Source organism: Lepidochelys olivacea (assembly GCF_965140295.1).
Source record: "Lepidochelys olivacea isolate rLepOli2 genome assembly, chromosome: 11".
NCBI classification, from domain to species: Eukaryota; Metazoa; Chordata; order Testudines; family Cheloniidae; genus Lepidochelys; species Lepidochelys olivacea.
In genome coordinates, this window is record NC_140421.1 from 45,487,246 (window position 1) to 45,507,578 (window position 20,333).

The 20,333-nt window shown below is 39.0% G+C and overlaps 1 protein-coding gene across 1 annotated transcript in view; it reads right to left on the reverse strand.

The window, feature by feature from the left end:
* TTN (titin) overlaps positions 1 to 20,333 on the reverse strand; it is a gene marked incomplete at its 5' end in the record, with an annotated part of 307,317 nt that overhangs the window by 192,299 nt on the left and 94,685 nt on the right. Inside the window, 24 exons of the mRNA XM_084642843.1 lie at positions 192 to 459; positions 560 to 649; positions 1,081 to 1,264; positions 1,635 to 1,917; positions 2,039 to 2,131; positions 4,328 to 4,615; positions 8,216 to 8,506; positions 9,086 to 9,373; positions 9,539 to 9,826; positions 10,471 to 10,749; positions 10,845 to 11,123; positions 11,212 to 11,490; positions 11,651 to 11,938; positions 12,498 to 12,776; positions 12,890 to 13,171; positions 13,283 to 13,561; positions 13,839 to 14,120; positions 16,169 to 16,456; positions 16,597 to 16,884; positions 17,001 to 17,279; positions 17,384 to 17,662; positions 17,777 to 18,055; positions 18,237 to 18,524; positions 18,643 to 18,921. Coding sequence (XP_084498969.1) covers positions 192 to 459; positions 560 to 649; positions 1,081 to 1,264; positions 1,635 to 1,917; positions 2,039 to 2,131; positions 4,328 to 4,615; positions 8,216 to 8,506; positions 9,086 to 9,373; positions 9,539 to 9,826; positions 10,471 to 10,749; positions 10,845 to 11,123; positions 11,212 to 11,490; positions 11,651 to 11,938; positions 12,498 to 12,776; positions 12,890 to 13,171; positions 13,283 to 13,561; positions 13,839 to 14,120; positions 16,169 to 16,456; positions 16,597 to 16,884; positions 17,001 to 17,279; positions 17,384 to 17,662; positions 17,777 to 18,055; positions 18,237 to 18,524; positions 18,643 to 18,921 — 6,300 coding nt within the window. The remainder of the gene's footprint in view (positions 1 to 191; positions 460 to 559; positions 650 to 1,080; positions 1,265 to 1,634; positions 1,918 to 2,038; positions 2,132 to 4,327; positions 4,616 to 8,215; positions 8,507 to 9,085; positions 9,374 to 9,538; positions 9,827 to 10,470; positions 10,750 to 10,844; positions 11,124 to 11,211; positions 11,491 to 11,650; positions 11,939 to 12,497; positions 12,777 to 12,889; positions 13,172 to 13,282; positions 13,562 to 13,838; positions 14,121 to 16,168; positions 16,457 to 16,596; positions 16,885 to 17,000; positions 17,280 to 17,383; positions 17,663 to 17,776; positions 18,056 to 18,236; positions 18,525 to 18,642; positions 18,922 to 20,333) is intronic.

The window sequence follows — 20,333 nt, forward strand, 5'->3', positions numbered from 1 at the left end:
CTGAGATTTGGCATTTGGGATAGAGAACTGACAAATCAGGGTGCATGTGCGTCCTTCCTTGAAAGCAGAATCATGAAGATTCCGTTCAACTACAGGGTCTATTAGCAGGTTAAAATATATATTTTAGTAGGCATCAGATTAAACTAAGAGTGTAAATTACTTTCAAATAGAAACTTTAAATGTACACTTACCAATCACAGTTAGCTTGGCACTTGCAATATGTGGACCACAGACAACTCTGAAATTCCCCTGATCTGCAGGTTGGCAGTTCCTGATTCTGAGTATGTGCCGATCACCTTTAATTTTTATTTCATACTTGTTACTAGAATCCAATTTTTGAGTTCCTTTGTACCAGGAGAGTTTGATTTCTGGATAATTAATCTTAATTTCACATTCAAAGACAGCGTCCTCATCTGCTAAAATGGTCTGGTTTTCAATATCCCTGATGAGTGTGATAGGCTGAAAAATATGAATTTAAAAGGTTAAGTCGTCATTCCAAGATCACACTTCCTATTATGTGATTAAATACTTGACTATCAAGTCAAAGCCATCATGTCACCTCTGTCTGTGTGAGTCTTTGTTGAATAAATGATACAAGTTCATCAAATTCCTGTTCTTCTTTGCGAGCTCTCTCTGTGACCTCAATTTCCTGTGGAAAGACATGACATGATTTAACATGAAGTAACACTATTGGGAAATAGCTAGTATCCATGTGTTTATATCTGTCCCTCCCTCCCTGATAACAAATCTGGAGAGTCGTGTGACTCTTTAACTGAACCTTCTGCAAACCCATAGCTCACTTTAACCTCCTCACCAGCCCATCTTACAGGTTCCATGTCACCAAGATCCTCTGGGCAAAGAGATGGGGACAGGACTTACTTGGACAGAAGGGTCAATGTTGGTAGCAACGCTGCCTCACCCAGTGCTTGAGCATGCTGGGAGTTCGGAGAGTGAGACAAGATAGAATTGGAATCTGAATCTCTTATGCATACAGCAATGTCACAGCTAGGATATCAAGCCTGTTGCCAGAAACCATGTTACTCTTAACATTCCCAATGCCACAGTGTGACTAGGTCTTACCAATCTATGACTTTCTTCCTCTTGGCTTTGCTTTAGCAGCTCAAAGGCTTGCAGGAGGCCACGGAAATCTGTAATTCCATACATGCGAGCATACTTCTCATATTCTTTGGGATCAACATTTTTGAGAAGTTCCATGATATCAATAGGCTTCTCTTCCTCCTCTTCTTTCTTTTTGGTTGGAGTACTATTTAAGTAAGGAGAATAATTAGAAAACATGCACAATATTTCTTCTTTCTAGGAGAATCCTTTGGGTAACCAAGTCTGCTTAAAATTGTTTGGTATAGAGCGAGCCTTCAGGTTAGCGCTGGAGGGGCTTTGTCTGACAAACTATTAGGCACATAAGTGCTCGCTACTCATGACTCAAGGGGATTTTTAGCTAACTGGAAGACTACTGATAAGAGTAAGTCTTGGTGGGATTAAGGCCTATACATAATTGGTGTCAACCTGTTCAATATATTATGAATACTAATAATTACATCTGGATCAGAGATATAATTAAAGTATCCCCCACTGCAGAGACTACAGAGTGATCTAGAAAAGATTCTTATGCCTACCTCTTCAGTTTTGCTCTCAGATCTCCTTCAATTACTTCTTGCCTTCGTTCTTCAACTTGTAGGTTGGCACTGCTTTCAATTTCACCATGTTCATTAAAAGCTACACATCTGTACATTCCAGAATCAGTTTTTGTTGCATCCTTTATTTCTAGTTTGGCTTCGTCTCCTCTCTGCTGGATGAAAATACGACCTCCCTGGTTGAGTTGTCTCCACTTTCCCTTAGTCCATTTAACATTTGGGATTGGATCACCTCCAACTTTAGCAAGAAACGTTGCAACACTCTCTATAGAAAAATACAAAATCAAGCAGCTCATCTTTCACATGTGTAAGACAGCAGGAGATATCGTCATACAACTAATACAACAAATAGAGAAGATGACATATTTTTAGAAGAACAAGCTTACTTTCCATAACTTTGAGATTCTGAGGCTCTGAGATAAAGTACAGCTTTCCATCCACTGGTGCTTTCTTAGCTGCTGGTGCAGCTGCTGGTTTTTCTGGAAAATAGGTTTAAGGAATTAAGATTTTTCAGTCCCCTGAATGGGAATATTTTTTATTGTAGCTGAATCCATTTACTAAAGCAGCATATGCAGTGCATGTATGAAAGAAAAAATGCCAAGTACTTTCTGTTGACTTTCAATAAGTTATCATCTGATTTCCTAAGATGGAAGCAGACACTGTAAGGCTTATTCTTATCTCTGTCACACCGTGTAAAATTTATATGGAAGTAAACATAATCAGAATCAGATTTTAAGATTTTCAAAAATGGATGACTTTAATTTAGGCTCTTAAATCCACAGCTGGACACATAAATAAGTGGCCTGATTCTCAAAAGTTCTCATCAGCTATTATCCAGCAGCTTCCACACAGGACAGTAACAAGGGGCTTCTCTTTGGTGTTCATTTCTTCAAGGCCTGGTCTACAAGGTGTCTTAGTTTTATCATCAGCCTACAGCTAGAAGATTAAAGTGTCTGAGCGACTTCTAGGCCCACTGCTGCCTCTGTTCCAGGGGTGGTGCTATCTTAATATGTTAATTACTGTGAAGAGCTCAGATGCAATAGTGATGGGGGTATAAATATTTGAGAGAGAGTGTGTCATCCCCAAACTGTATTAATTTCAATTGAGTGAGAGGGCAGTGTGGGTTGAAGCTGAGATAGCCCAGCCCAACTAATTGCACTGCTGCCTCTGAGCTGGGCAAATAATTTGTTCTTAATGCGCTCCCCAGCCTTCTTCCTTACTGTACCATCTTTCTGGCTGGCTCACTCCAGACTTTGCTGTATCTTATGGTGACACATAGACCTGGAGCACTCTCCCTGACAATATACCAAATTCCCTTAGTAATGTCCTACAAGACATGCCTAGACCCCCATTTTCCCCATGGAGCATGCATGCTCTGGAGACTGGAGCCTACTCTGTCAGCTTGGTCTTGCCTCAAAGGCTTTGTTTTGTCTGCAAGGTTAAATTCTAAACCCTCAGGGTGGGGTTCATTTGACACAGGCTGTTAGGATATAGATATTCGGGCCTGTCTGTAAAGGCCTATACTCTAAGAATTTAGGTGTATTCTTATCACTTAGTTATAGAGGTATAAAAGAAAGAATCAAAATCACTGTCTGACTGTATAAGGCCTTTTCTTACTGTGACAGTCTGAGGCCCTGTTCTTAGGCTAAGATCTCTGGCTAAGCAGCAGAGGCAGCCATAAGCTGGGAACCGTATGGTCACATCCTCACATTCCAAAGTAGTCACATTGAAATAAGGCCATCTGGGGCTGTTAGAAAGGTGATCTGATCTATCACCTCCAGAGAAAGGGAAGAGCCTAGAGGATGTTTAGTTTGATAGTTTTCTGTTCGCTAAGAACTCACTTATCAATAGACACAGCAGGGAAACCCATATGTCTTTATAGATGTAGTTGTGAAATCCTCACTTCTGTATTGTTTTGTCATTATAGTTCCCCCTTTGCTATTGTTTATTTGCATGGTCTCTGTCTGGTTCTGTGATTGTTTCTGTCTGCTGTATAATTAATTTTGCTGGGTGTAAACTAATTAAGGTGGTGGGATATAATTGGTTAAATAATCATGTTACAATATGTTAGGATTGGTTAGTTAAATTTCAGGAAAGTGATTGGTTAAGGTATAGCTAAACAGAACTCAAGTTTTACTATATAGTCTGCAGTCAATCAGGAAGTAAGGAGGGTGGGAATGGGAAAGGGCAGTGGGAGTGGGGAAATTGGAATCATGTTTTGCTAAGCTGGGGGGGGGGGAATGGGAACAGGGACACAGGTAAGGCTCTGTGGTGTCAGAGCTGGGAAGGGGGACACTAAGGAAGGAAACTGGAATCATGCTTGCTGGAAGTTCACCCCAATAAACATAGAATTGTTTGCACCTTTGGACTTCGGGTATTGTTGCTCTCTGTTCATGCGAGAAGGACCAGGGAAATGAGAGGATGAAGGAATAAGCCCTCTAACACAGGCCCCCTAATGTATACATTGTATATTTATGGTGTTATATTAATTATCATTAAATATAATGATACAATTAGGCCAGTATTTCAGATTATGTAATATTTTATGAAGTAACATAGACACTGGTTATTTTCTATTTGATTATGAACCACTTAATTCACAGAAACCAAAGGTGTGATCATTGTAGTTTTGGTTTAAATTGCCATCACAAGCTGATTTTTCTCTTTTACTATACCTTTCACTGTCACTTTTGACTTGCAAGAGTCACTTCCAGCTACATTTGTAGCTTTGCACACATATTCGCCTGCATCAGTTTTAGTAACTGCTGTGAGTTCCAAAAGAGCTGTTCCATTAGCAAAGCTAAAGGTGCATTTATCTGAAGCTTTTATTTCTCTCCCAGCCTTCAGCCACTGAATCCTGATTGGCTGTGATCCCTGGACGTGGCAGCTGAGCTGCAAAATATCTCCTTCCGCTATTGTCACAGGTCTAAGAGGTTGGTCAAATACTGGTGGCTTTTTTGGTTCTGGAATTGGAAAATATTTTAGTAAATATTCAAGAAAGAAATGTGTGTTATGAACATGAGAGAGAAACACAAGAAATAAATGAAATCTTGACTCTAACAAGTCAGTCATATGTACAAATAAGAGAATGATAATCTATGTGTGTTGATACATACAAGTCTGGTTTCAGAGAATACTAATGCTGCATAGTATTAGAAAATAAAATAGTATGAAGAAAGTACTTTTTCACAAGCATGCAAGAAAAGAGCTTTATGTATTCCATCTTCTATCAATGCAGTAATTATTTGGCACTCGTTCTTGAAGAATATTAAAATAACTAAAGCACAGGAGCTAAGACTTCAATAAAAGCAGACTTCAACAAAAAACTTAGAGTACTGGTCGGTATGGTCTTATGGGAAGAATATCCAGGGGAAAAAAGAGTTGAGGAGAAATGGCAGTTTCTCAGGGAGACAATATTGAAGGCACAACTTCAAACTATCCTGATGCGAAGGAAATATAGGAAGAATAGTAAGAGGCCAGTATGGCTCCATTCAGAGCTCTTTAATGATCTGAAAATCAAAAAGGAAACATACAAAAAGTAGAAACCTGGACAAATTGCTAAAAGAATAGCAGAAACATATAGGAACAAAATCAGAAAGGCTACGTCAAAAAATGAGTTACACCTAGGAAGAGATATCAGTTCTATAAGAGGAGAATAATTAATAATTTAGGATCAAGAGAAAGAAAAAGGAAAGTGTGAGTCTTTGAGAACTCCTGGAGGATTTGTGAGGTCCTAGAAGACTAGAGAAAGGCAAACATACTCCTTATCTTTAAAAAGGGAATAATGAGAACCTGGGGTATTATAGACCTGTCAGCCTAACTTTGATACCTGGAAAGATAATAGAACAATTATTAAACAATCAATTTGTAAGCCCTTGGAAAATAATAGGGTTATAAGGAATGGATTTTTTAAGAACAAATCATGCCAATACCAGCCTAATTTCCTTCTTTGACAGAGTTACTGGGCTAGTGGATGGGGAGAAGCAGTAGATGTGATACATCTTGATTTTAATAAGTCTTTTGATACAGTCACACATGATATTCTCCTAATCAAACCAGGGAAATGTGGTCTAGATGCACTTACAATAAGGTGGGAGCACACCTTACTCAAGACCAAACTCAAGAAGTAGTTATCAGTGGTTCACTGTCAAATGGGGAAGGCGTATCTAGTGGGGCCTGCAGGGGTCAATCCTGGGCCCAGTACTATTAAATATTTTCATTTATGACTTGGATAAAGGAGTGGAGAATATGCTTATAAAATTTTCAGATGACACCTGGGGAGGAGTTGCAAACACTTTGAAGGACAGGATAAGAATTCAAAACAACCTTGACAATTTGGAGGAATGGTCTGAATTCAGCAAGATAACATTCAATAAAGACAAGTGCAAAGCACTTCAATTAAGAATGAAAAATCTAATATGCAACTACAAAATGGGAATTAACTGAGTAGATGATACTACTGCTAAAAGGGATCTGAGGATTATAGGGGATCACACATTAAATATGAGTCAACAATCTGGTGCAGCTGCAAAAAAGACTAATATTCTGGGGTTTATTAACAGGAGTGTCCTATGTAAAACCTGGGACCTAATTGTCCCATTCTATGGGACACTGGTGAGGCCTCAGCTAGAGTAGCGTGTCCAGTTCTGGGCATCAGACTTTAGGAAAGATGTGGGCAAATTGGAGAGAGTGGGATGAGAGCAACAAAAATAATAAAAGGTTTAGAAAACCTGACCTATGAGGAAATTTTTTTAAAAAATGGGCAAGTTTAGTCTTGAAAAAGAATACTGAGGAAGAACCTGATAGTAGTCTTCAAATATGCTCAGAGCTGTTATAAAGAGGACAGTGATCAATTGTTCTCCATGTCCACTGAGGGTAGAACAAGAAGTAATGGGCTTAAGTTGCAGCAATGAATATTTAGGGTAGAGAAACTATTAGGAGAAACTTTGTAGCTATAAAAGTAGGTAAGCTGTGGACTAGGCTTCCAAGGGAGGTTGTGGAATCTCCATCACTGGAGAGTTTTAAGAACAGACTGAACAAGTACCGGTCATGGATGGTCAAGATTTACCTGTTCCTGCCACAGCACAGGGTGCTGGAATTGATGACGTCTCAAGGTTCCTTCCAGCCCTAAATTGCTATGATTCTGTACTACAACAACAATTACTGCCCAATCCCAAACTACCACAGCAAACTTCTCTCACTGTACAAATTTAGATATAGATAGATTTGTTCTGATCCTTCTAACAATAAAAGAAAAAGCTGCACTCTTTGCATAGCAAAACTGCCACAACTTGAAAAGACGAGTAAATATTTGATGAATATAATGGAACATCATATATTTATACCACTAAAGATTTGGCCAGAACACTTTTTCATTGTTAAAAACTTTAATTCTCATTTTTATGAGTAATCTAGTCATTACTATTACTTTAACATAGGACACACATCAAATTACAGTGTGGAAAAGAGAAAAGAAACACAAACACAGAGAAACACATGCAATGGAGTAGGGAATGTATTTGCACTAGGTTTGCTAAAAGCTAAATAAATTATTCAAAAAAATACATTTTAAGCAGTAAAATGCTAGGAATGCATATTAAGGATATGGACTTCCACAGACATCTAATTAATCAGAATTAGGCATACAAGATAAGCAAGAAAAGATCCCAAAGGACAGTAAAGAGAAACTCTTGCATTAGTAGCTAAATGTTTTCAGCTATTTTTGAAAAATGCTGACATTGTCCTGGAAAAATCTGTCACACTTTAGTAAACAAATATTCTGAGTATGGTCTCAAATTTATATAATTGCCATAGCATGTACAGCCTCGGGTTATTATTTGCTACTAATATGTATTGATAGCAACAAATTTTGTGTACTACTGTTCTAAAGGAAATGTAGATGTCTGCAGGAAATCATCACTATTTTGTATTATATTATTAGTTTTAAGTTGAAAGCAATAGACTTATTGGGCTCAATTCTGTCCTGAGATACAAAACTCACATTTCAGAGTAGCAGCCGTGTTATTCTGTACCCGCAAAAAGAAAAGGAGTACTTGTGGCACCTTAGAGACTAAGAAATTTATTGAGCATAAACTTTCTTGAGCTACACCTCACTTCATCGGATGCATGTAGTGGAAAATACAGTGGGGAGATTTTATATACATAGAGAACATGAAACAATGGGTGTTACCATACACACTGTAACAAGAGTGATCAGATAAGGTGAGCTACTACCAGCAGGAGAGACGGGTGGGGGGCGGGGGAATCTTTTGTAGTGATAATCAAGGTGGGCCATTACCAGCAGTTGACAAGAACGTGTGAGGAATAGTAGCTCACACTGAAACTCATGAGAGTTCTGCCTGAGTATCTAAAGGAGAAGTAGCTGCCATTATCTCGTGTAGGCTGTACAGAATTTAATATTGTTTCAACACAATTACCCATGGCCTAAACATAAGACTCCTAGAATGAATTATTTGATTAGCTGTGGAAGACATATATTGCCAGCTAACATGCTGATAAAGAAAACTAACACCACAGTGAGGCAAAACATTAAATTAGCTAACCTTTAATAACAACGGAAGACGTACACAATACACTTCCTGCTTCATTGGACACTTTGCAGGTATATAAGCCAGCATCTGCCTGCCCTGCTCTCTTAATTTGCAGAAGTATGGTGTTGTTTAGGAATGATATTTCGCAATTAGGACTCTGATAGATCTCTTGATTGTTTTTATACCAAGCAACGTTCAGAGGCTGAGAACCAGAAACACGGCCCTCAAGTTTAAGGATGTTCCCTTCTGTTTCTTCTACTATTTCAGATAGTTTCTTTGTAAAACCAGGTGGAGTTTTTCGTTCTGCAAGAAATGAACATACTCTTTAAATTGTAAAATTAAATTTTAAGATCAAATATTCAGTAGAAGACTTTTCAAGAAATACCTTATATGACTATATGTTGTTAAAAAACTGTTTGCGTACCTTGAAACAAGATTCTATTTTTTACAAAAAGTACACAGAGGGTAGCACTCTTAGAACAGCAAAACATGACACTTTAAATGGATGTAGAGTTTTACTAGTTACAAAGTAATTAAAATATCACTTATCTTATACTGCTTGTAAGAAAAATGCCTTTAACAAATGAACAATTTATGTATAAACAAGGAACAAACTAGAATTTTCTGTAAACCATTTAAGATGACAAAGTCTGTAAAGTTTTAAAGAAAAGAAGATTGAAGGAAACATTATCTTCACTCCTTAAATCTCCCCTCACATTCCTTCTAATAGCTTTAGATATTTCCTGACAGAGATTTCAATACACATTTTCTAATCCATATATTAAAAAGACGGTCTCCAATTTATATAGCAACAAGATGACTTATTTCTTTCAGATATAAAGGAATTCAGTGTGCACATCATACACCAGAATCAGGCAATACCTTTAATAATAAGCTGAGCTGCACAAGAGTCCTTTCCAACTTCATTGCTAGCATGGCACGTATACATTCCAGAGTCTGCATTGTCAGCACTCAGAATTGTCAAATGGGCTATGTTTTCTACATAACTGATCTGGTATTTTCCTCCAGTCCGTATCTCTTGTTTATTTTTCGCCCAAGTGATCTTAATTGGTTGTGTTCCAGATATGTGGCATTCGAAGTCAGCACTATCCCCAGCAAAAGCATCCACGGGTACAATTGGGATGTCAAACAATGGAGGATTCTTCCCTTCTACAGAGTGAAAGAAACAGAAAAACGCGTATAGCTTTTAAGAGCTCCATTAGTTTAAAGCATATTGTTAAATAAATAAATGTTGCACCTATAGTTTTAAGTTGAGATGGAAATGAAAAAATGACCTGGTGACGTTAAAGGGAAATTATTTCATAACCAACCAACCTGTAAGCACGAGCCTGGCAGTGGAAGAAGCAGTTCCAATAGCATTGGAAGCTGTACAAGTGTATTGCCCAGCAAGGCTCTTGTCAGTCTGCAAAAACTGGAGAGTTGCTACATTATTTAAGAAGGAGGTCTGCACATTGTAGCCATCTCGGATAGGTACGCCATCTTTAGACCAGGATACTTCAATAGGTTCTGAGCCAGTTATGCCGCAATCAAATGTAACTGGTAAACCAATAGTTTCATGAATGTCTCTCAAAGTTCGTGTGAATGAAGGTGGAAGTTTACGCTCTGCAAGAAAAGTATTGAACAACGAAAGTTTTGGGAAGTTATCTAGCTTTGGTGAATTCTCCAATAAGCACTGACTAAGAGGACACTGTATTGTGGTATAGATCGGGCAGATTTACAAGAAGATACGCTGGAAGATCCAGTCATTATTTTCAACCAACTTGCACAATAAAAAACAGTAAGAGGCCCACAAAGAATCAAGGAGATTATTTGTTAGATCATTTAGCTTGGGGGCTGTGTGAAGGGAGAGCTCTGCCAAGAGGTGGACTACCAGTCAATGTGGCTACAAAGTTATACAAGAGGGCTGAAATTTGCCCTAACATTTGATTTATAATCTCACTTTTTCTGCACTGGGAAGAGCTGGAAGAATAACCATATTCATGACTGCCCTATTCTGAAGGGAAAGAATCAGAAGCCTGTCTCCCTTAGAGAGCGTGCTGGTTAACTAAAGATTGGCATTAGGAATGAATTTCCAGCCAGACTTTTACTGGTGGAAGGTAATTAATGATTAAGGGATTCTAGACAGGGGTGATCTCTAACTGGTCAGTTAGAAGAACAGAATGTTCCTAAGAAAATACTTTTCTTTACTGAAAAAAACAACCCTTTAGTTATGAAACCTTTTAAATGTGTTAACATGAATTATTCACCTTGAGCAGAAAGCAAAGCTGATGAAGAAGCCTTTCCAACACTGTTTTCTGCTTTGCAGATATACTCCCCACTATCACCACTATCCACCTGGCTGAAAACCAAAGTGGCAACGTTGTTCTTAAAGTACATTTTAGATGTAGGAGTTGCTCTTAGTTTTGTATCGCCTTTGTACCATGATACAATAATTTCTGGTGTGCCAGCAACTTGGCATTGTAATGATGCAGAATCCCCAACTGTCACCTGAACAGGTTCCAAGCGTGTAACAAAATAAGGTTGTTCTAAAGAACAAAGACACATCATTAGCAACAAAATTTAAATACCATACCAAATGACCATTAGTATAAAAAAGATTCTTTGTGGAATGAGGACACACCTAATACTGAGACTGCAGCATGACAATTATCTTGCCCAGAATCATTCTCAATGTGGCAAGTGTACTGCCCCTGATCTTCTATTTTACTACTGGGAAATTCCAGTATGGCAGAGGTTTCTGTGGTGGTGATGCTGCATTTGGCAGAATGAGCTACTTCAACTCCATTTTTCTTCCACAAGACTGCAATTGGCGGGGTACCAGAGTATGTGCATTCCAGAATTAATGGTTTTCCTTTCTCCACATTGAGATTATTCATTTTTTTCACAAATTTGGCTGGTTCTATAGTGAATGATATGAAGATAAATGTTAAAAGATGACACCAAGAGATTTTTTTAGAGGAACGTGTGAAATTTCCAGCCTGACAAACCTTTTACAAAGAGCTGTGTTGTGCAAGAAATTTTGCCAGCCTCATTAGTGACCAGACAGGTGTAGTCTCCACTTTGGAGTGGCTGTACATCAAACAACTCCAGTTCTGCAACCGAATTTTCCAAGGAGATGTTGCATCTATGTCCTGGTACTAGTTCAATGCTACCTCTGAACCATTTAACATCTAGTGGAGGGGTGCCTTTTAGGATACTGGTAAAAGTTATATTTGCCCCAGATAAAACTTGCAGGGGATCAGGTTTCTTCACGAAAGAAGGAGGTTCTAAAGACAAACATAAAAGAGAAGTGCACTTTGATGAAGCGTAAAATATTCCCATACGAAACAAAGGCGATTAGACTCTCATAAACAGACCCAAAAATGTAAGCAACCCACAAAGAAAGTAGTTTATATCTGGAAGCCCTGCCTTGTCCTAGATACTAACCTCTAACAGTCAAATATGCACTGCATTCATCAGATCCAGCTATATTAGTAGCTGTGCATGAATAATTTCCCATATCGGATTCCTCTAATGTGTTCACTTTCAAAGTGCAAGTATTGTCTGTGAGAGTCGTCTGATACTTGTCTCCACTAGTGACCTCAAGTCCGTCATGGAACCAGGAAACAGAAATAGGTGGTGACCCAGACACTTTGCAATCCAGGACAACATGCGAACCCAAGAGACCACTGGCTTCTTTCAGTTTTCTCGTGAAAGAAGGAGGTAAAATGCGATCTGTATAGGATAAAACACAGCTATTTACAACTCTATAACTTAAAAGAGAGATGGTTCCCAGGCATTTAGCAGAAACATGGCACTTTCCTCTGGCACACCTGTGTTTGCATGGGAGAATCCAAAGCAAGCCTGCAGTTCAAAACATTGAAGCCTGAGGTACTGAGAGAATATAAAAAGGATTGTAGGATACTCTCAAAATCTGTCAGCTCACCCCTTCTGAGGATCACCTTTCTCCTTTTATTTTTTCAATAATTCCTCATAAGGAGAACATCAGTACTGCACCAGCTGGGACATGCAGACTAAGTTGATGAGACTGACCCCAAGAAACAGCCTCATCTTTCTGATGGCTGTAAAATGTGATGCAGGCTTCAACCTATGCACCCCGTCCATATCTCCGCAACACTAGTGGGCCCACATAGGGTGCCTAAGGTCACATTAGTAGTGAGTCTTCCCAGAGTGGCAGCAGCATGATGTGACACCAAAGGAAGCGGCGTGTCCTGTAACACGTTTTAAAGAAATTGTAAGAATCGAAGATAATTCACAAATTTAATCAACTAACCTGAAACACGCACTGAAGCTGTGCACCTGCTTTGACCAACACTGTTTTTCACCTCAAAAGTATACTCCCCACTGTCTTCTACTCTTGCATTGAGGATCTTAAGCCCAGACACTTTGTTGAAGAAGCTAATTTTGTATTTCTGATTAGTAGACAGCTCTTTCCCATTCTTAAACCACCTAGTAGTAAGCTCCGGTGTGCCGTCCACTGTGCATTCTAGAGTACAAGAGTCTCCAGAGGTGACTTTCATTGCGCCGGGCTTCTCTACAATGACTGCAGGTTCTGAAATGAGATGCAAATCACAGCCATGTTTGATGACAGGACAGGAGATGCAATCAGTTTGTTAAGTGAGGTTAAAATATCATTCTATATTGTTTTGTTTCCTTGTTACCAACCTAGAACTGACAGAGTGGCAAAGCACTCCTGAACTCCAGCGTCATTTTTGATCTGACAGATGTATTTTCCAGCACAGGCTGGTTCTGCTTTTCCAATCCGTAGAGTTGCAACGTTTTCTGAATAGGAAATCCAAAGATTTTCACTTTCTCTAACGATTTCTCCTTTGTCTTTCAGCCACAGAACAGAAATGGGCTGGGATCCTCCTACTGTGGCCTGCAGTTCAACTGGGTCTCCAACCACAGCAGTGAAATCACTGAGCTTCTTCACAAAAATGGGTGGTGCTGATGAAGAGAAGATACGTCATGTTAAAACCGCAAGGAGAGTGCACGAGGAGTGTGACGAGGATGACACCATGCTGGGAATATAGATGATGTGTAAATCATTAAACAAACCTCTTAGCGTTATAGAGGAAATGCAAGTGTCACTTCCTACATCATTCACGGCCTTACAGTGATATTCGCCGACATCTGAGTCACCCAGGCTAAGGATGTGAATGCTAGCAAGGTAGTTCTCAGACATGATTTTGTACTTCTTGCTACTTTTAATTTCTCTTTTGTCCTTATACCAGGAAATTTGGAACGGAGGAGTGCCGCAAAGCTCACACTCAAGATGGACATCAGAACCTTTCAAAGTCTCAACTGGATGGGGTTTCTTGCTGAAAACAGGGGGTTCTATGAAAAGAAGAAGTTTGAGTTTCTGTTAATTCAGTTGGGAACATAACAGAGAAACGAACATTTAAACAGTAAACTTTATCACTATGTTGGACTGATAATGGAAGAGTAAAGACACAAGTCACAATAAGAGCCATGTCATAGAACTCTGGTAAAATCCATAGTCTGCGTTCTCAGAAGGCAGCACTCGCCTATCTGACTGAAGAGAAGATTTATTAACCTTCCACGGCAGATTAAAAGAAGGAACCGACAAAAACGGGAGGAGCAGGGTTCTGACCTTTCACTTTCAACGAAGTACTGGTGTTTGCAGCCCCTGCTGCATTGCGAGCTTCACAAGTGTAGTCTCCACTGTCTTCCACACTGAGATTGTGCATTTCAATGACTGCCATGGACTCAATGAAGGACATTCTGTATTTTTCGCTGTCATGGATTTCAGCTTCATCTTTGTACCAGGTGACTTTGATTTCTGGAGAGCCGCCTATTTTGCATTCATATCTAGTGGAATCATGCTGTTTCACAACTCTAGAGGAGTCTAGCTTCTTAATAACCCGTGGTGGTTCTATGAAACCAAAGGACAAGAGTAAACAAGATTATTCACTAAACTGCAGATTCATTAAAGTGATGAAATCAGTGAAATATCTAACCGACAGCGTATACTTTTTTGCGTGGTGGGGGAAGAGTACAAACATCTACAGAAAGTGAATTTGCACTAGCCGGTGATATGTCTGGTAACAGCATGACAAAAACGAACACATAGCATACATAACAAACAAAAGCAGGGGAGTTTCTTTGAACGCCTTTGCCAGTGGTCTGTGTTATATGTAGAATGATTTCCTGAGTTCCTTGCAAAGATTCGGACATATTTATTTTGCAGGAATATTATTGCTTACTAAATTGCCATATATATAACTTACAAGAGCATTTAGATATAAGAATTACCCTCAGCTACAATTCAGTAATTTATATATCATGTACCGAGACTTTCAAACAGCTACTGCAGACAAAACTAGATATATATTGACTGGATTCACTGAAATATTCAACTCTTACTGTGCAAGACAGCATCTTAAAATGCCAAATTTACATCGGAAATTTGCTCTTTGGAAGTTCCATACTAGATTTCAGCTGATCTGTGACCTTGACTATGATAGAAATTTATATTGAATTCTGTCCATGTTATATGTATGGAAGAGAATTTATATATTTGCTATATTTAGTGCATAGATCCCTGGTGTGTATGTGTATGCTGTGTAGCTTAGTCCTAGCATATATATATATAGCTAAAGTCTGTTCCCTGATTGACCTTTTGGGCAAAAGTGTATGTATAAAGTATTTATGTTTAAAAATCTATGTTTAAGCTTTTTACATTTACCAGTGTTTAGCACATGTGGCATGTAAATACCTTGCAATGCCGGCTACAACCGTGCCATGTGAACACGTGTTCTCACTTTCGTGTGACATTGTGAATAAGAAGCAGGCAGCATTAGCTCCCTTAACTGTAAACAAACTTGTTTGTCTTAGTGATTGGCCAAACAAGACGCAGGACTGAGTGGACTTGTAGGCTCTGAAGTTTTACATTGTTTTGTTTTTGAGTGCAGTTATGTGAAAAAAATAATTCTACATTTGTAAGGTGGACTTTCACAATAAAGAGATAGCACTACATTATTCCTAAGAGGTGATACTATTTATTTTATCTTTTTTTACAGTGTAAATATTTGTAATAAAAATAATATACAGTGAGCACTGCACACTCTGTATTCTGTGTTGTAATTGAAATCAATATATTTGAAAACAGAGAAAAACATCCAAAATATTTATAATAAATTTAAATTGGTATTCTATTATTGTTTAACAGTGCGGTTAAAACTGCAATTAATCAGGTCTATTTTTAAAAAAAACAAGTTAATTTCTTATGTGTTAATCACTTGAATTAACTGCAATTAATTAAGAGCCCTAAGAAATAAGCACATGTTAATACGATCTACAATTATATTTAAGGGAAAAAGGCACACACTTTTAAGAGGCTTATCCTACACTCATCCTGTTTAAGGATCAATGGGAATTACAGAGCCATAACAACTGTTATAAACACAAAGGCCCTGCCCACATAAAGGAAATCGCAGTGGTGAAAATCCCTAATGTACCAGTGTAGTTTACACCAGGGTAGATTATTCTGATCATAAAATGTGGAGATACATAGGTTGAAGAATCCACATACTATACTATGAGCAGAGTGCTGGTGGGGAAAAAATGTGTGTGCCCCAGGCTACCGTCAGCTGCTCAAATTTCATATTCTAATAGACTCTCGGTGTGGGAGAGGAGAATTTGCCTTTAGGAGGTAAACGAATTTTGTTCAGCCATCGCGTCAGCGATCAAGATGCAATATGATTAAGTCATAAAATAACCATCAAGGTGAAAATTACTGCTGTCAAAATCCTGGACAACGAGTTTGCTCTACCAAATCACATTGGGAAAACAAAAGGGTCTCATTTTAAGTCGATTGAATGCCTTCAGTTTAGATAGAAGAAAAAGCTTGGCATGTTTTGTTTCTTTAACATGGTAAAACGCTCTGCAGGAAGACGACAAAGCATTGCATTTCTTAAATACCTTTCACACTTAGCTGGGCGGCGCAAGAATCCTTTCCAGCATTGTTGCTCGCAGAACAAGTGTATAGTCCAGAGTCTCCTTTGCCTACTTTTAGAACCGTCAAGCTGGCTGTATTTTCCACCAAGGTGATCTTGTAGTTGCCCCCAGGACGGATATCTCTGTTCTCTTTTGCCCAAGTGACTTTTAGTGGCGCCGATCCGGTGACGTGGCATTTAAAGGAACCACTTGCTCCAAGAGCCACCTCAATAGGTTCAGGTTTCACATCAAAGACAGGAGGTCTCAGACGCTCTAAAATGGAAAGAAACAACATAACTCTCACAGCTGCTGCTTCACCGCCACGGAATCCTATCGTTTGGCATTACGCAACAACGCAGGGTCTTCTGCTTCTTTAAAGCCAATGGCCAGGACAAGATTTAGCAGCTACCAACCTGTGAGAAGGAGCTTGGCACCGGAAGAAGCAGTGCCAAGAGCATTGTGAGCTGAGCACGAGTATTGGCCGCAGTGAGCCATGTCGGTCTGCAAGATCTGAAGAGTCGCTACGTTATTTAAGAAAGTTGCTTGCACGTTAGCATCATCGTGTAATAGCACCCCATCCTTATGCCATGACACCTGAATAGGTTCCGAGCCATTTATGCGACAATCAAAGGTAACGGGGGAACCAACAGTTTCCTGAATGTCTTTTAGTTTTCTTGCAAAGGTCGGTGGAAACTTACGGTCTGCAAGAAAATAAGTAGGAGATAAGGCATCCTGCCAACCTGGAAACAATTTGCATTTACCATAAGCTTGTTACTATAAAGAGTCATTACAGAAATATCTGAAATGAACCCATCACCTTTAACAGTGAGCAGAGCTGTGGAAGAAGCAAAGCCAACACTGTTTTCTGCTTTGCAGACGTATTCTCCAAGGTCACTGCTCTCCACCCGGCTGAAAACTAGCGTGGCCACATTATTTTTGAAGTACATTTTATAAGTAGGAGTCGATTTTAGTTTTGTATCTTCCTTGTACCAGGAGACTTTGATTTCCGGGGTCCCAGCAATTTGGCACTGAAAAGATGCGGGCTTCCCGACTGTCACCTCCACACGTTCCAAGTGTGTAACAAAATAAGGCGGTTCTAAAGCACAAATGATCGCAATCAGCATCACAGAAAAGAGAGCAAGTCTTATAATGACCATTATTAATACAAGAGTGGTTATGGAATCTGAGATAGCAACACACCTAGGATTGATATTTGTCCCTGGCAAATATCTGCTCCAGCATCATTGGCAACCTCGCATGTGTATTGCCCTTCATCATCTTTTGTGCTGTTAGGAATTTCCAGTATGCCCGATTTTTCGGTAGTAGTTATACTACATCTCGGGGACTGTGTTATGTGGAAGCCATTCTTCTTCCATGTCACTGAAATAGGAGGAGTTCCTTTGTACGTGCTTTCCAGAAGTATGGATTTCCCTTGCTCTACACTGAAATCGCTTAATTTCTTCACAAAGGTCGCTGGCTCTACAAAATGGAAGGCAAAAAGTCAAATAGAAGAGGGGGGAAATATTCACAAATCTTTGCGCGCGCGCACACAAATACATAAGAATAAGACCAATAGCAGCAATCGAGACAAACCTTTTACAAAAAGATGAGTGGTACAAGACACACTGCCAGCATCATTAGTGACTCGACAGGTGTAATCTCCACTGTGGAGTGGTTCTACTTCATACAATTCCAGTTCTGCAACTGTATCCTCCAAAGAAATGTTGCAGGTACTATCTGACACAAGTTCCCTGATGCCTCTAAACCAGTTAACTTTGAACGGAGCCGTTCCTTTTATGAGACTTGTGAATGTTACACTCGTCCCAGGTAGAACTTCCACGGGATCGGGTGTCTTCGCAAATGAGGGTGGTTCTACATATACATAAAGAAGTTAAGACACAGAGACAAATTAGTATGCCCGTTACGTTTGAAGATGAAAACCAAATCAGCGTTTGGCTGAAGATTTATAGGCGGCCCGAAAATTGCGAAGGAAGAAATAGCAGCAAATGGAGGAAGCATTTTGCCTACGGCACCTTGGCCATCTTTTACTGACCTTGTACGATCAAAAAGGCACTGCATTCATCAGATCCAGCGGCATTTGCCGCGGCACAGGTGTAAGGTCCGGTATCTGATGAGTCCAGTGCATTCAGTTTCAAACCACAGACGTCGTCTGAAAAGGAGACTTCATATTTGTCTCCACTAACAATCTCATTTCCATCTTGGAACCAGGCAACTGAAATGGGTGGTGAGCCAGAAACTTTGCACTCCAGCAGCGCTGAGGAACCCAGCACCCCGCATGTTTCCTTTAACTTCCTTGTGAAAAAAGGAGGGACAATGCGATCTGCGTAGAAAAAGGCGACAAAACCACGGGTTGGTTGGTTGGTTTTTAATTAAAAAGGGAAAGGTCTATTAAAAGAGAAGACAGCACTAAGTGACAACGAAGGTAGTAGCCAGCTAACCTGAAACATCAACCGAAGAGGTACAGCTACTTTCACCAACTTCGTTTTTCACTTCAAATGTATACAGTCCCCTGTCTCCCGCGTCCGCAGAAGGAACTTTCAGTGTAGCTACTTTGTTGGAAAAGGTGATTTGATATTTGCGGCCGCTCTGTAGTTCTCGTCCATCCTTAAACCACTTTGTAATGAGTTCCGGTGTTCCACCCACTGTGCACTCTAATGTAAAAGAATCCCCAGCCGTAACTGACATCGGTTCTGGCTTCTCTAAAATTACTGCTGGTTCTGAAAGAAAAAAAAAACCGTCTAATCGGTTAAATCTAATTGTAAAGTCGAGAGAACAGAACAGGAAAATATTTAGTAAATAGTCAGGAAAGAAACGTGTATCATGAATATAAGAGAAAGGCAATAGATTAATAAATTCTTAACTCTAACAAGGAAGTTAAATCTACAAGCAAACAATGATCAACAATTTTTGTTAATACATACAGGTCTGGTTTCCGGGAATACCAATTGCACACAGTTTGGGGAAATAAAAATAGTACTAAAAGAATACTTTTTCACAAGCATGCGCGAAGAAATCTAGACGTATGCTATCTTCTCCCAATGCACTAGTTATATTTGCACTCCTTCTTAAAGAGAATTAAAATTAAAGCACAACTGCCATTCTGCAAAAATGGTTTAAGTAGCTTTTAAAAGATCTAATATGCAATACACTACCAAAGCAATTAACCGCTAAACCCAGTGCTACCACAGCACATTGCGCCAGCTGTGCAAATTTAGATGGAGATAGATTTGTTCTGATCCTTCCAAAAGTGAAGGAAAAGCTGCACATCTTGCATAGCAAAACTGCGACTCCATGAAAAGAAACTTAGTAGAGATTTGATGGATATTATGGGAAGTCACATTTTTATATCTCTAAAGATATAAAACCTGTTCTGTTTTTACAACCTTAATTCATAGATCAAACCAGATGCCACTGTTTACATTATCATCACAAATCTTAAAGCAACTTTTAGTCTGACTTGAACCCATATGAAATGAATTTCTTGCTTCTGTGTTTCAGCTCGAGTCTTGATCCCATCCTGGTTGCCCACAGACAGCAAGGATGAGGGACAGAGAGGATGCGATTGGTGGAAAAGGCAAAAGAGCAAAGTTATTGACATTAATGTAGGTAAAAAAATACAAGCGTTAAATGTTTCAAATCCCTGCTGTGTTTTAAATGCAAGTCTGGGGTCAAGAAGAGCACACCATAGGCATAATATAAAAGATAAAATAACGTGGAGTGCAGGGACTCAATCCATTTTTATTAAAAATGTAGTCTTTACTATTACTTTAACGTATGACACACGTCATATTACAGTAGGCGAAAGAGGAGAGAAAAACAAATGCTAAAGAAAGAGAAAGATATGCAATGAAGTAGACAATGTGTTTGCACTAGGCGTGATAACAGCTAGATTATGATAAATAATTAACAAACTATGTTCTAAGCATATTATATAATATGCTAGGAATGCCTATTAAGGGTATCGACTTTCACAGACATATGGTTACACAGAATAATGTATGCAATATAAGCAAGAATAGATCCCAAAGGACAATATGCAAAAAGTAATAAAATAATATAAAATAAAATAAAAATAGATTATGTGACTCTTGCATTAGTAGCTAAAGAGTTTTCAGCTGGTTTTGAAAAA